Source organism: Acanthochromis polyacanthus, chromosome 13, assembly GCF_021347895.1.
Source record: "Acanthochromis polyacanthus isolate Apoly-LR-REF ecotype Palm Island chromosome 13, KAUST_Apoly_ChrSc, whole genome shotgun sequence".
NCBI classification, from domain to species: Eukaryota; Metazoa; Chordata; class Actinopteri; family Pomacentridae; genus Acanthochromis; species Acanthochromis polyacanthus.
In genome coordinates, this window is record NC_067125.1 from 34800640 (window position 1) to 34814339 (window position 13700).

General features: G+C 41.1%; 1 protein-coding gene across 1 annotated transcript; it reads left to right on the forward strand.

The window, feature by feature from the left end:
* The first annotated feature begins 9595 nt into the window (after nt 1–9595).
* On the forward strand, nt 9596–11813 carry LOC110945346 (uncharacterized membrane protein C3orf80 homolog). Its single transcript, XM_022186930.2, has one exon. It carries the CDS (start codon nt 9906–9908, stop codon nt 10548–10550), a length of 645 nt encoding a protein of 214 aa, XP_022042622.2. The 5' UTR covers nt 9596–9905; the 3' UTR covers nt 10551–11813.
* The last annotated feature ends 1887 nt before the right edge of the window (nt 11814–13700 follow it).

Sequence of the window (13700 nt, forward strand, 5' to 3'; positions counted from 1 at the left end):
CAGAGGGGAAATGAGGGTATTTAATATTCTAGACATGCAAAGACTCTACATACAGTATGGTGACCTTTTTGTAGTTTTTTTTTCTCAAGATCAAATGTTAAACGTAGAAGAAAGTATTTCAGTCAAGAATAGAAGGGGAAAAGGTGATGGGGAAAAGTGAGAGAAGCTGTTCCATGGTGACCTTGGTTTTTCAATAGGTTGTCTGCATTGATCTGAGATGTTTGTGTTGGTTGGGTTTTTTTCTCCCTCTAGGAAAAGAGCAGACAGCAGTCCATAGTGCAACTAGGTCACTTTGAGCGGGAAATAACACATCAGATTACCAAGTTGTATTACAAGAAGACACCACCAGATGTCACATCAGACAACAAAACAAGTACAGCTCAGCAGCAAAACCATCGCTGCCTCAATTAACCCTGAGCCAGAAGACTTATTCATATTCGAATCATACAACTGGTGTGAAGACTGATCAGACTATCAACGTATTATTTAGTTAAGGTAAAATCTTTAAGGGATGAAAAAAAAGGTCGGGATCCATCTCAATGTTCAGCAAGGAGAGCCGAACAAAGGGAGGGAGAGCTGTCTGTGAGCGGTTGAGATGTCCAGTGGGAGGAATGAGTGAAGGATCAAGGGCTTTCCTATTGATCTTCAACTCACTGATCTTTTCCCTTTCTCCTCCCTCCATCCACTTGTCCGACTTGACGAATGGGTATGTTGTTTGCAGGCAGCAGAGGGGAGAGATAGAGTAGAGATGCTGCAGACTAACAGGGACATTATCCAAGTCTCAGAGTCTAAAGGGAGAGATCAGCTCCTCTGTGCAAGAAGAGACAGCACAACATCAGACTCTGTGGCAAGACGATATCCCCAGTACCTCAGGAAATCAGAGGAGATAAAAGAGAGAGAGCAGTGGGAGAGAGGGGGGAGGACAGGGAAGGTCAGGAAGATGAGAGGATGAGAAGGAAGAGAAAATATTAAGCGATAGGAGAAAAATGAGAAGAAGAGTCGTGAAATTATCAGAGCTGGAGTTTTCAGAGTTCAACCTGTGGCCCGGTTTTGGTCTTGAGTCGCCAAAATAAGGGTTTGTGACTTGATAGGAGCTAATCTGCATTGAAACTTGACTTCATTTGAATTGAGGAGATTTAATCTCAGAAAAAAGAAAATTTAACAGGATGAAGAGTCCACAACCACTCTTAGCAGCTCTGTGAGGCTTTAGCACAGTGATGCTTAGAGTTCATAGCTAACACCCCTTAGTCAGCATTCTAACATTTCCTTCTTGCTCATAATGTCATTAGTTTTGCAGATATTTGATCACAAGTATCAGACTAATTTAACCTGATGATGTAGCGACAGTTTTCACACAGGTTTTCACTGTTCATTATGAAGAATTCACAGCACACCATCCGGCAGTTTTACTCAAAACCACAACAGAGAGAAAAAAGTAAAAAAATCAAAGGATATATGATCTGGGAACAACAAAATGTCCAAACAAAATTTTATGCCAACCTATGTAGTAGATGTTGAGATATTTTATTGAATGTTTGGAAACTTTGACCTAGTGGTGGCGCTAAAGAAGCAGTAAAGATATCACAAAACTTAGCAGGATTCATCTGCTGGGAGTCTGCAAAATGTCATCTGAATCTTTTGAGATATTTCAGTTTGGACTAATTGATCAACAAGCCAACAACTGACAGACCAACACTGGTGTCTACAGAGCTCTGTCACTAACAGCTAAAAATGCTGAGCTGCTGTGCATTTGATTGACATTCAGTGCACTGTTTCCACTACAAAAAAAAAAGAACCATCTGGTGTAATTTGCATACTCAATAAACTGGAAAGACCTTGTTCTTGACTTGCAGGTTGAGTATGAAAACCTGGTGTGTAGATGTGAGCTTAATGCAAAAGGCTGAGAAAGCACCTTGGAAATAAATATATATTGTGTTGTAATCATAAAAAGCTGAACCGAGATATATTTTTAAAAGCAGGTATTGGGAAACGTCTGACTTTTCTCCCTCTGTGGCTCAGTTAAACAGTGTTTCATTGTGTGAGTGTGTGTGTATGTATTATGACAAGGCTTTTTTTTCTCTCTCTTTTTTTTTATAGATCGACCAACCTGTTTGGAAACGATGATGTCACACACCCTAGAGGGTTAATATGAGCCCTCATTGTGCGGACTCATTATTCATCACATAGACACATGCTCAAAATAACACATGCACAGCACATATAAAGATACTACATCAGGGAGGAAGGAAACCCATACCTCGGTGCTCAAACCGTCCCTTTATATCATACATGTATGCACACACACAAATACACAAAAGGTGTCCTCTTACTCTGCAGATGAGGAACGCCATATCCTTTCAATTTCAATGGGCCATTTTGCCATCAGGGCTGAGTTATCACTGGAAAGATCCGCTGGAACAAAAGAGCTGTGGCTGCTGCAGCCCCTGCATAAAGAAGCTGGAAAGAGCTGAACAGGTACAAAGAGCAACACCTTTGCATAGAGAGAAACTCTGGAAATCAACCGCATTCAATCCCCTGCAATGATATTATGTGTAGTGCATAGGCCTGAGAGTTTCTCGAAAGTTCTTTCATGTGCAATCAAAGGGATAATCTGGTGATATAGCAGTGTGGTTACACTCAGATACAGGACTTTGGATCAGCAAGGGAACAATGTTTCGCAAAGTGTAGCTTGATTTAGTAGCAGAAAACTCCTGGACTTGGAAGAAACGCTAATGACTTGTGACAGAACTAGTGACTTCACTCACTATGACATACCCCCTTTGCCTTTTATTTCACTTTCATTATCCAAGGCCTATATTTCTTTGCTATTTATTTTTATACCATTTGTTGTTTTTCAGCAGTCACCTCTGTTTGCTGTTGCCATCATCTTGTTCTTTTTTATTCCTCTTGGGTAGAGATGTTTTATGAGTCCCCTGGGGTATTTTCATCTCTCCCACACAGTTTACACTTCTTTGTTCTCCATTTTCAGTGTGTTATGATTTAGATGAGAAAATAAACCTACGACCCCCTGAAATTACTGTTTCTGTCATGTGTTCCAGAAAGCACTGCAATGACAACAGAGTTTTGTCTGGTACCTGATGAACAGTTTGATATAATGTACCCATGGCTTTGCCTCTCACTCTCCACCACAAACAATAACTCTATGTTTTACATTAATGCAAAGCTTTCTACTTAGATCATCATTGTCCTTTCACAGTTAAGGTTGATTACACCATATACTATGTAACCTTACATATTGTGAAAAACTTGCACATTCCTGCACAATGTAAACATTTCTATTACTTTTATAATCCCTTGGATTTGTTACATGTGCTGTTGATTTGCCTTGCAACACCTGACTTCACTAATGTTTTTCTTGTTCTTTTGGAATGTTCTACAGGATATTGCTTACATTAATGCACCAAAATGACACATCGAATTCCTTGTATGCAAATATTTACTTGACAATAAAATCAGATTCTTATTCTGACTTTTCCCACCACTGAGATGAGAGATAAATTTCAAAAGAGTGTTACAGATGGTACAGTGAAGAAAAAAAGATGTGTGATAAAAGAACAAGACTCTACGGCAATGCTATTGGCTCCGTGTTTCTGTACTATTGCAAAATTAATGCAGAATTGTGCTTTGAGCAAGCTAACAGTCAGTTCTCAATACAAAGAGGAGATCAAACGAAGGCATGCATGTCCTGACTGAATTCAGACACTAGTGAGACTAGCAACTGCTGAGACAGAAACAGGCAGCCGAATAAATAAACAAATAACTCTCATGGCAATCCATTCAACGGTAGTCAAGACATTTTACACAATGCCACAAATGTCAGCCTAGGATTCGTCCGCTGGGGACAATGAATGTCGACAAAACTGCACAGCAATCCATTTGATAGCCCTTTGGAAATTTCAGTCTGAACCAAAGTGGTGGACTGTCTGATCAAGTGACCATATCCGGAGTCAAGACACCAGTGTGGCTATTACAGTGTTTGACCTTTTAAACCTCAGGCATCCCATTATTCACATTACAAATATACCCAAAGTCAAGTATGCGTACACTGTTTTCAACACTATTTGGCAGTGCCACACTGTCTGCATTCTCTATTTGCTTATACCAGCAATTGTATTGAGTTTTTTTCAGACTTACAGAGTCAAAAATTCACATCCAACTTGCCACTTTCTAGGTACAGTATCATATTGAGCTCATATACAATTTTGCATGAAATACATGAGCATTTTGGCAATGCGGACATCTCGACAACAATTTAAAGCAAATGTTTGTCAAACCTACCGAACGGTCCATTTCAAAGTAGTTAGATCAACAACGCCATAGTATGAGCTCTTTGTGAATGACAATGGAGTCCCAAAGGCATATTTTAGCTTTGCATCATGTTTAAACCGTATGTTTTCTAAGATGCGGTGAACAATTGTCTGTAGTGCTGTTTACATTTGGATTCGACACCTACACAGTCTGAAAAGGACGGCCTTGAGAATATTTCGCTTTCACCAGAGGGGAATGACTGAACTTGTTGTGCATTTTCACATATTAACAGATTTCCTGTCTCTGCACATCCATAAAGCTGGATGGTGGGAAGCAACACAGGAATAGAGGCCATAATTTAGGCAACAAGGGGGGAAAAAAGAGAGGTTACTGTCTGCACGGTCTCTGGGGAACTTGGTTGCGCTTTTTTGAGCTAACTACCCCTCTTCTGTCTTCCGCTCACATTAGTTTACAACCTCCTATGTCTTATGCAATCCATCTGCTTATTGCTCTACATCATTCTAAGTCTGTCAGTATTCTGTATAATGAGCGTTGTGTCACAGCCTCCCTCTCTCGGTTTGTTTTTTTATCTATCCTGCTTTATCTCCACGTTGCTAATGGCTTATTTTCAGAGTTCCCTCAGGGTAGTCTGTGTTTTCGGGGGCCACAGAAGGACGAGTCCTGGGACGCATTGTGGGCGTTTGTAAGAAGGATGGAGCTGTAAGCCATAGTCTAGTCACCTTCTGAGACGCAGACCCCCCTTCTGCCTCTCCTATGAGTATGACTCAGCGCAGTAGTGCGGAGGCAAGGGGTCAAAAATCCCCTGCCCTCCGCCCCTACTCAAAACATGTGGGAATGGGAAAACTTTATCCTATATTTAACCTCCAGGTGTCTGTCTGCTGTGTGTATATGTGTGAGCAGCAGCAACTGAGTCATCAGCAGCTGGGTGGCAGACGGGTTATCGTATAGGGGAAAAATGAGGTCGCCCTTGTTCTTGGGGCTGTCGGGGGGTTTTCAGCAGACTTGGAAAAGCTGTGTGTCAGCCTCCTAATGGTCCACAGTCACCTCCCTCTGATAAGAACTTTCCCCATTAAATCTGTCTGGGGTTAAAAGTGTGTACATTAGATATGTGCAAAATGCAATTACAGTTTGAGAAAAGAGGCAAGGCTGTAATAAAAAGAGACTAGAACTGTTTAATCACAGCAAGACACCGTGGCTCTAATGCTAATCTTTTACTTGGTTAACAAGACAATAAGCTTAATACAACAGAAAAAAAAACATCCTTACCTAATTAAAACTTAATTAAGACATACAATCATATATAAAATCTGTGGCAGTATGAAAGGACAGTTTTCCCCAAAGAGACAGCAGTAGATTTACAGGATTCTCCATAAACTTTCCAAGCAATATGATATTCCCATTTGAATAGAAAGCAACAATGCTGACTCAAATCACTTACTGCTATTACCCATCAAACCTGTCTAAATGATAGCAGTCATAAGGGGCAACCTTATATGGTTATTCACCATAAAGTCAAAAAGCCCGGCTCAGCACAAACCTTCCAACCATCTGATTTATTAAGAGCACTGAGAGTGATTCCTGTGAGACAGAAAAGGGATTTTACCCCTCTCTCTTCTGTTGAGGATTTTTTTGGCCTCTTTTGAACAGTTTTTAAGTCTCTCCCCTCAAAGGAAGTCTGGATTCTGATTCATCTCCAGGCCAAAAGCTACACAAAGCTGGGAGAAAAAGCCACATTAAGGTAACGGGCGCACACTTTCTCTCAAACGTATTTGCTGCAAGTTACCACATCCACATGCTTCTTGTTCAAGAGCACAAAACCTATTCTGTGTGACGTTTTAAATGAAGTCTGTCCTGTGACCTATGCAGCTTCACTCGGTCTCGCTTCCATCTGCCATGTCCCTTTCTATCACATTTCGTCCGGTCAAAAAAAAGAAAAAACTTTACAAAGACACCCACACAAACAAAGTAAAACATAAATACAGTTGCCCCACACTCCCAACACACACAGTCCGTACACTTTAAGACCTCCGAGCCAGCAGAGCGATAAGATTAGAGGAAGTATGTGGGTGTGAAATAGCTGTGGTGTGGGACTTTCTGGATTCACACAATCTACCCTGACTGCAGGCCCTGCTTTTTATTAGAGTTCAAGCTGATGGGAATACACAGACGCTGATGACACCCACACACGTATCCTGCACAGATACAGTATTTACACACACACACATTAAACAAGCCAAAATTTATGCATCAATCCTCCATTGTCTGCAAATTCAGACACAACTATTCTTACTCATGCCTACTCAGAGAGAGACTCTTATATAATGTGCATTTGTGGACCTGAAACATTGCCGATATTTGATTCTACGTTACATCAATATATCATATCATGCTAAAATCACACTGGTTCGTCTAATCCTGCAAGAAAAGAAGCTACGGAGGCTGGAGATGGTCTCGGGGCAGTAACCCTGAGGTTGTGACTTCTGCTCCGGAGCAAACAAAGCAAAACCCATAACCATCAGTGGGTCCATTAACAAAGCCGGAGGCCTGACAAGGCTTTCTTTGTTTCATAATTAATGCAAACGTGATAACCGTGACATTGACTGTTGGGCGGGCCATACATCAACATCTCTGACACATGAAAATGAACGCTGCCATTCAACATTACACAGGGCTAATGGACCCCATAAGACTGAATTATTAAGCACAACACAAGAGACCTTTGTGCCATATTAATGGAAGCATGCAGCACAGCACATTTACTACAGTGATATACTATAGTCAGTGTGCTATCACTTTAATTGTTTGCCATACAGGAGGCATAAACTTCAAATTATTAGTTATAGTTAATGCAACAGGAGCACAGTCGCCTTTGTGTCGCTGGTGTTAACAGACTTGAAACGTATAAACTTCTGTCTCATTGCAATCTCTCATTTTACATCTGCCTTCGGGCATCTTAGGGTTTCTGCCCCTGTGCAGGAACCCTAAGATACAGAACAAAACTCTGTCTTATGTAAATACACTATACATTAACACGTGTTCTTTTCTGTTTCTTATGGGATGTAATTGGTCCTCAATTAGTTTGATGCGATTGTTGAAAGCTGCCCTTAGATGGACAGAGAATAAGAAAGAGAGAGGGGACAGATAAAGAGAGAATTTATTCAATCAATCTTCCACAAGAACAGCACTTTGTGGTGGACTTCAGGGAAAGAGGGGAGAAGTGGCAGGATGTGGTCGTTAGAAACACAGCTGAGGAGGAGAAATAGTAGGAGAATGATTATCAACAAGAGATGAAAGGGAAAGGACTTCATTAGCTATAATGTATTGTCATGTCATTACATTTGTGTGATCAGTAAAAACAGAAAAAATATAAATGAAAAAAAATGTTGTACTCTTTTATTTATACTTCCAATTTTCTTTAGGATGAATAAAGTTCTTTACTGTCTTTATAACTGCTTACTTGAGTTTAATTTGAGTGTCTAAAAAGCTAAATGCTCTCAATTTTTCCTCTATACTACAGAAATTGAATCACTTTTCCACTGTCCAGACACTGCAGAGAGTCAAAGCTGTGATCAAAAATAGCAGTTGTTCCCTATTCTTGTCAAAAAGAGCCCAGTGAGAGTAGCAGAACTGCTGGGAAAGCCCTCAAAACAACAGGCTGAAAAGGGTTTCTGAACTCTCAGAGCCACGGTACACAGGGTATTGATTGTTTATTTGGTTAGAAGGTTGCCCTACGATCACATTTCCCTAATCGAGGCGGATTACAGAAAGAAATACGATGCTGCATAAATTAGGTTGCATGATGCTACTCTTCTACTGAATTTCACGTCGTAATGCCCCAGTAATTAGATTTAGTATATTGTGCATTAGGCCTTGTTTAGGGAAGAAAGGATACCGACTGGCTATTAGTGACAAACAGTAACCTGAAGACAGGACGAGGTGAAATGTTCCTGTAATTTAGAGGGATCTGCCACAATTTATACCATGAAGAATTTACAAAAGATGGTCAAGGCATATTTTATCACTTAAATACTCTGTATTTAAAATAATCAACAGCTGCAGTTATCTGTGTTCTGTCTTAATATCATAAATTTTATTCATGGCCAAAAAGAGACAATAATCATTTAAGATCCAATAAGGACAAAAAGTCTTTAAAAAATGACACCGGCCAATTTATACAACCGTGGCAGAAAATTATTCATAAAGTCTCTAATTCATCGCAATACAGCAATTTATGCAGACTGGTTTAATTAATCAGTTAATATTCAGCGCTTGTAGAGCAGCTTAGTGAGCCGTCTGTCATTCTTGGATGTTATCCAAAGGGACATCTTCAATGTAAATTAACACATTGGGTGAGGAGACTATCGTTTAAACTGGAGATTTAGTTTTACGGTTATGTTCTTCAGTGCTGCAGACACATGGTTCTCTAGGGTGACGCTGAACTAATGGGAATCCAGACACTCTTCTAATGGGGGGCCATTACAATCCACATTGCAAGAACCATTCATTTTTTATGAGGGGGATAGATCTGTTGGCGCCTTACATCGGGGGCATTCACCATTACTGGTTATTTCTGGCGCTTTATCCATACAGGATTTGGTGAAGTTTAAAGCCTGGCTGAGCCTTTTGGGGGCAATGGATCGCATCATGAAGTGGGGTCTGGGGACTTGCAAGCATCCTTTGGAGGTGGGATGCAGAAGTGTAATGCGAATTGAGTGGATTTATTTAATCTAATGCAATTATATTTTAATTCTGCATTTCCATTTTGTGCTACTGCAGTTCAGACGGAAGTAATACAGTTTTTACTCTGCAGCAAGTAGAAGGATTAAGATTTTACACATGAAACGTGATGATCTTGAGAAATAGGAGACATAATTAGCTCGACTAACCTACTTACACTTTAACGCATCTGAAATTATAACCCAGTATAGTATTATATTTCTGAACTTTTGAACGCTCATAGTGTCTATTTCATGCGCGATGACTACTGGTACTTTTGATAATTAAGTGGATTTTACTTATAGCTCACATTTTCAGCATTGTTGCTTTTCCTGCAGTAGAAGATCTTAATACTTCCTTATCCACCACAGAATAAGGAGAAGTTCAGTTTTACAGAGCAAAGTATGTGGTTGTCACTCCTCCTCCTACATCTACATGATTCTTTATTGAATCATACCTAATAATGTGGGGCTTTGCAGCAAACATTTCTATCAGAGAGGGGGGTTTGGTGATATGAAATAGGTGAGATCACAAGTCTCCTGGGTTCGAGTAAGGATAAATATGACAAGCGATGGGGACCACATCTGCACTTGTACAAGGACATGCAGGGGACCTAATAAAATTGTCTTCACGTAATAATGATGTAAGATTATTCATGATTCTCATCCCTGCTCCCTCCAGACACCGCTCCACTCCGATCACCCCACACTACAGCAGACAGGTCGTCCTCAACAGGGGGGCACCTGCTGTCCCGCTCGGCGCTGCAGAGGCTGTGACAGCACCCACACCAGAGCACAGCTGGCAGGAGAGGCAGTCCTGTCACACCTGAGCGGACCTCCACATCACAGCATCGTATAACGCACCGACGACGACTACTGTCCACCCGGGAAGATCCAGAAATGACGCCCCGTGTGCCGGGCGGCGGCAGGACAACGTACACCGGCACCTTTTTGTCGGCGTGTCTCATCTCCGCCTGTCAAGCCCTCCGGAGCTGCGGGGAGGTCCAGTGCGGCGACGGCCAGCGGTGCTGCCCACCCATCGTCGCCGGGAACGGCAGTGCCAGCGCCGCGGTGCGCTGCTGCAAGCTGCCCATCCACATCTTCTTCGACAATGTGGGCTGGTTTACGCGGAAGCTGTCGGGTATCCTGATCCTACTGCTGCTCTTCGCCATGGGCTACTTCATCCAGCGGATCATCTGTCCACGGCCCCGCCGGCACCAGCACCACGACCGCAGCGAGGAACCCTCCCTCTTCCACGGGCACACGTCAGCGTCCCAGGACTCCCTGCTGGACCGGTACCCCGAGTACAACCTGGGGGACTTCGCCTCCCCCAACCTGCCAGCCTACGACGAGGTGAAATACTTGCCCACGTACGAGGAGAGCATGCAGGAGATGCACAGAGACCGCTCCGATGATAACTTGTTGTCGGAAAACGAGCGGGGCAGAGGCAGAGCAACAGGACCGAGAGCCGGGGACCAGACACAGGATATCCTGGAGGTGTCAGGACCGCAACAGAGCCCAAGGACATCTCGGAACTCTGTTTGAAGCCGCAGAAACAAAAAGCCTGCAGGCCTCGTATTCTTATTTTAATACCATCAGGGTAATTATCTTGCAGAGATCCAAATCAAGTGCAATTATAATCCTGAATGTACAGAATAAAGGAGAAGGCTGAGAAAAATGTACGTGTTTTCTAAGATTAAAGGGGATTACTCGCCTTTTGTATGCAAATGACCGCTTGGGTTAAGTAAAGGAGATTATAGTAAAGTAAGCGGAGGGGGCTGGAATAGACGCGCTTTGTGTTGGGAACAGCTAGATTGGCTCCGGTACAATCGCATTAAGTTTTACTTCAGCACCTCAATTTTAAGTGGCACCGTGAAACAGCTCTTCTGTCAAATTCTCGTCCTTACTTAATGCCAAATATTCTGCTGAACCCTTAAAAAAAAGTCTGCTATTCTTTTATTCTTTTTTAAAAAAAAAATTGCATCCAAAAAGAATAGATATTTCTTTCTGAGCAACCTGAAATGTGGACTGAAAGAGGGAGTGAAGGGATTAATATCAATTTTAATGCTTTCAGAGGCATGCATTTTGATCAGCCAGCTCTGCAGCCTGTTAATTTACAGCTTATCAGCATGAAAGCAATATTCTCATCACACATTTCACTGGGAGCTGATAGATGAGCATTTTTATCAGTGACCTGCCTGAGCCATGTTTGATATGTCTACTCCAAGAGAAACCACAGCAGAGAAGTGATTTTTTTCCTCTTTTTTTTTTATTTTTTTAGAATTGCTCAGCTCCTGGGAGCCTTATTGCCTAGGGCTATATGTAGTGCATCCTCGGTTCTGAATTCAGGGGGAAGCAATGGCAGAGATTACAGCTGGCATACTGATATGGTGTATACTTGCCAAGAAACAAAGTTGTATTTTGATGATAGCATGTCAGACAAGATCACACCCACTGGCCCAAGCTGAACGAACACTGTAGCACTCAGAAAAAGCAAAGGACAAAAGGGACATGTAACAGGAGACGCAGGTGAAGACGGAGACAGGAGGCAGTAATTTCTTTGTTTTGGCAGAGTGGTAGGAAGATGCAGGTGGAGGAAGCTACTTGAATGTTGATTTTTAAGTAGGCAACTGTCTGAATGAACCTGAGCTAATTAAACAAGAAATCTCTTTTTAGCTGCTACACCGAAAATCAAGCTTTGCACAAATCATTACATCGAGCTAAAATTGTCTTTTACCTGAATTATAGGTATTTTGTATTTAATGTCTCATTATATTATAATATTAAAAAGATTCATTTGTCATTCCACTTTACTGTTGGCATTAACTGGGTATTTGGGGAATAGACACACTTGCCGTATCTTCTCTCATGTCACTAGTCCAAGAACACACATCAGTGCAAACAGAATTACCGTTAGGTTTAGATGTAATAACTACATTTAGCCAAAGTTGACATCTTTAAATAGCTTTTTTTGTATGATGAAAGGAGCAGAACCCAATCATATCTAGTTTACTTTTACAGAGGGCTCTGAAAACCTGCAACTATTACTATAAGGGGCCTGAACAAGCACATTTTTCCCTGAAATTCCTGTCATGCATTGGAAAGTGCTGTTACTATGGAATCGGTCCAGGTTATCACTGCTTTAAAGTCAGTGTAAAGCAGATAATGACCCTCAACTTCTCAAACAAATTAGACTGATTTCTCTGAGAAGCTCCAGAGTGGTCATACTAGCCACTAGAAAGACCAACGTATACTATCAGAATGGTGTCGTACATCAAACTGCATATCCAAATATCATCATTCACCACAATAAATTTCTGTCAGATGTCCAGGTAATAAATTATTGCAGAAGGATCCGCAAAGCTAGCCTTTACAATTATTGACATTGTGTTCCGCTAATGCTCCTGACACTAAAAGTCTGAGTGTGATTGTGGGGGCTTGTTGTAATCCAATACCACCAGACCAGGATGGCAGGGCCAGTAGCGATCACTGATGGTGTTCTTTTCCAGAGGGAAATTTGTGGGTGGGTGGAGTTTGCACTTAAAAGCACTAAAGCCATGCTTAAAACCCACTGATGGGTAGATGAGGTGAAGTGTGCGACCCTAAGATGTTTGAGTGCTGCTCAAACCATAAGAGGTGTGAATGTTGCCTTTTGCTCTCTCCTTCCTTGTCATTGTGAACCAGCTCCAATATCTAAGCTGCAACAGTAAGACCTGTACCTGTCAGAAGACAGGACAGCGAGTTGGTTTTCTTCTCCTCAAATTATATATCTAAAATGTATGTGCACAAAATGGGCAGAGAATGTACAAACACAGGGACAAATACAGTATGCACACTCGTACGAAATTGATTTTGAATCTGTGCCCATTATCCAGTTATTCTATTGCTTACTGGACCAAAGAATAGATAAACTACAGAGGTCAAATCAATGACCATTATCTTCCTCATAAATTCTACATTATATCCAGGAAATGTATTTTTTGGAGACTTGCATTGCTAGACTATCAAATTAATACATGAGAACTTTCCAGTCATTCAGTAAGGGTATACAGTTCTGTGGTTTAATAAAAGCACAGTATCTATTTGTTATTATGTGCTGTGTAGTTTTAAAACACAAAATATAGTCCATTTAAATGTGCAGTAGAGATTCAAAAGTCTAGAGATTCTTACATATTTAGCTTACAGATAAGGCTAAAAATACAGTGTAAGGTGCAGAACTAAAGAACACAATATGGGTTTAATACATAAATTGCCAATGTGCTATATTGGGTAAAATATATAAGAATATATAGTTTAAGACAAAGTATGAATAGCATATATAGTTTCAGTTCAATTCTCATTTTCAATGTGTGTGGTTACTCTCAGCAGTAATGTGAAACCTGACTCCTCACTGTTAAGTCTTTCATAGATTAATGTTGTTTGGTCTGGATGGCTCCGTTTTATCACAGAGTGTAGGCTTAGAAAGTTAGAAGATGAAGGGAGTAAAATAAGAGACAGACACTGAGTTACAGAGAGGCAACAAAACGACTACAAATTCAGGGAGTTGAGAAAAATATCATGAGAGAAAGAATCCATTAGGAGAATTTTCTACATTTACTGTTTTCTCTGATGTTTTAGCATCTGTGGCCACTCACTGTTTCATGAATTATGCTGCTCACTTTCTACCGTATTTGTCCACATCATCGTGATACAGTC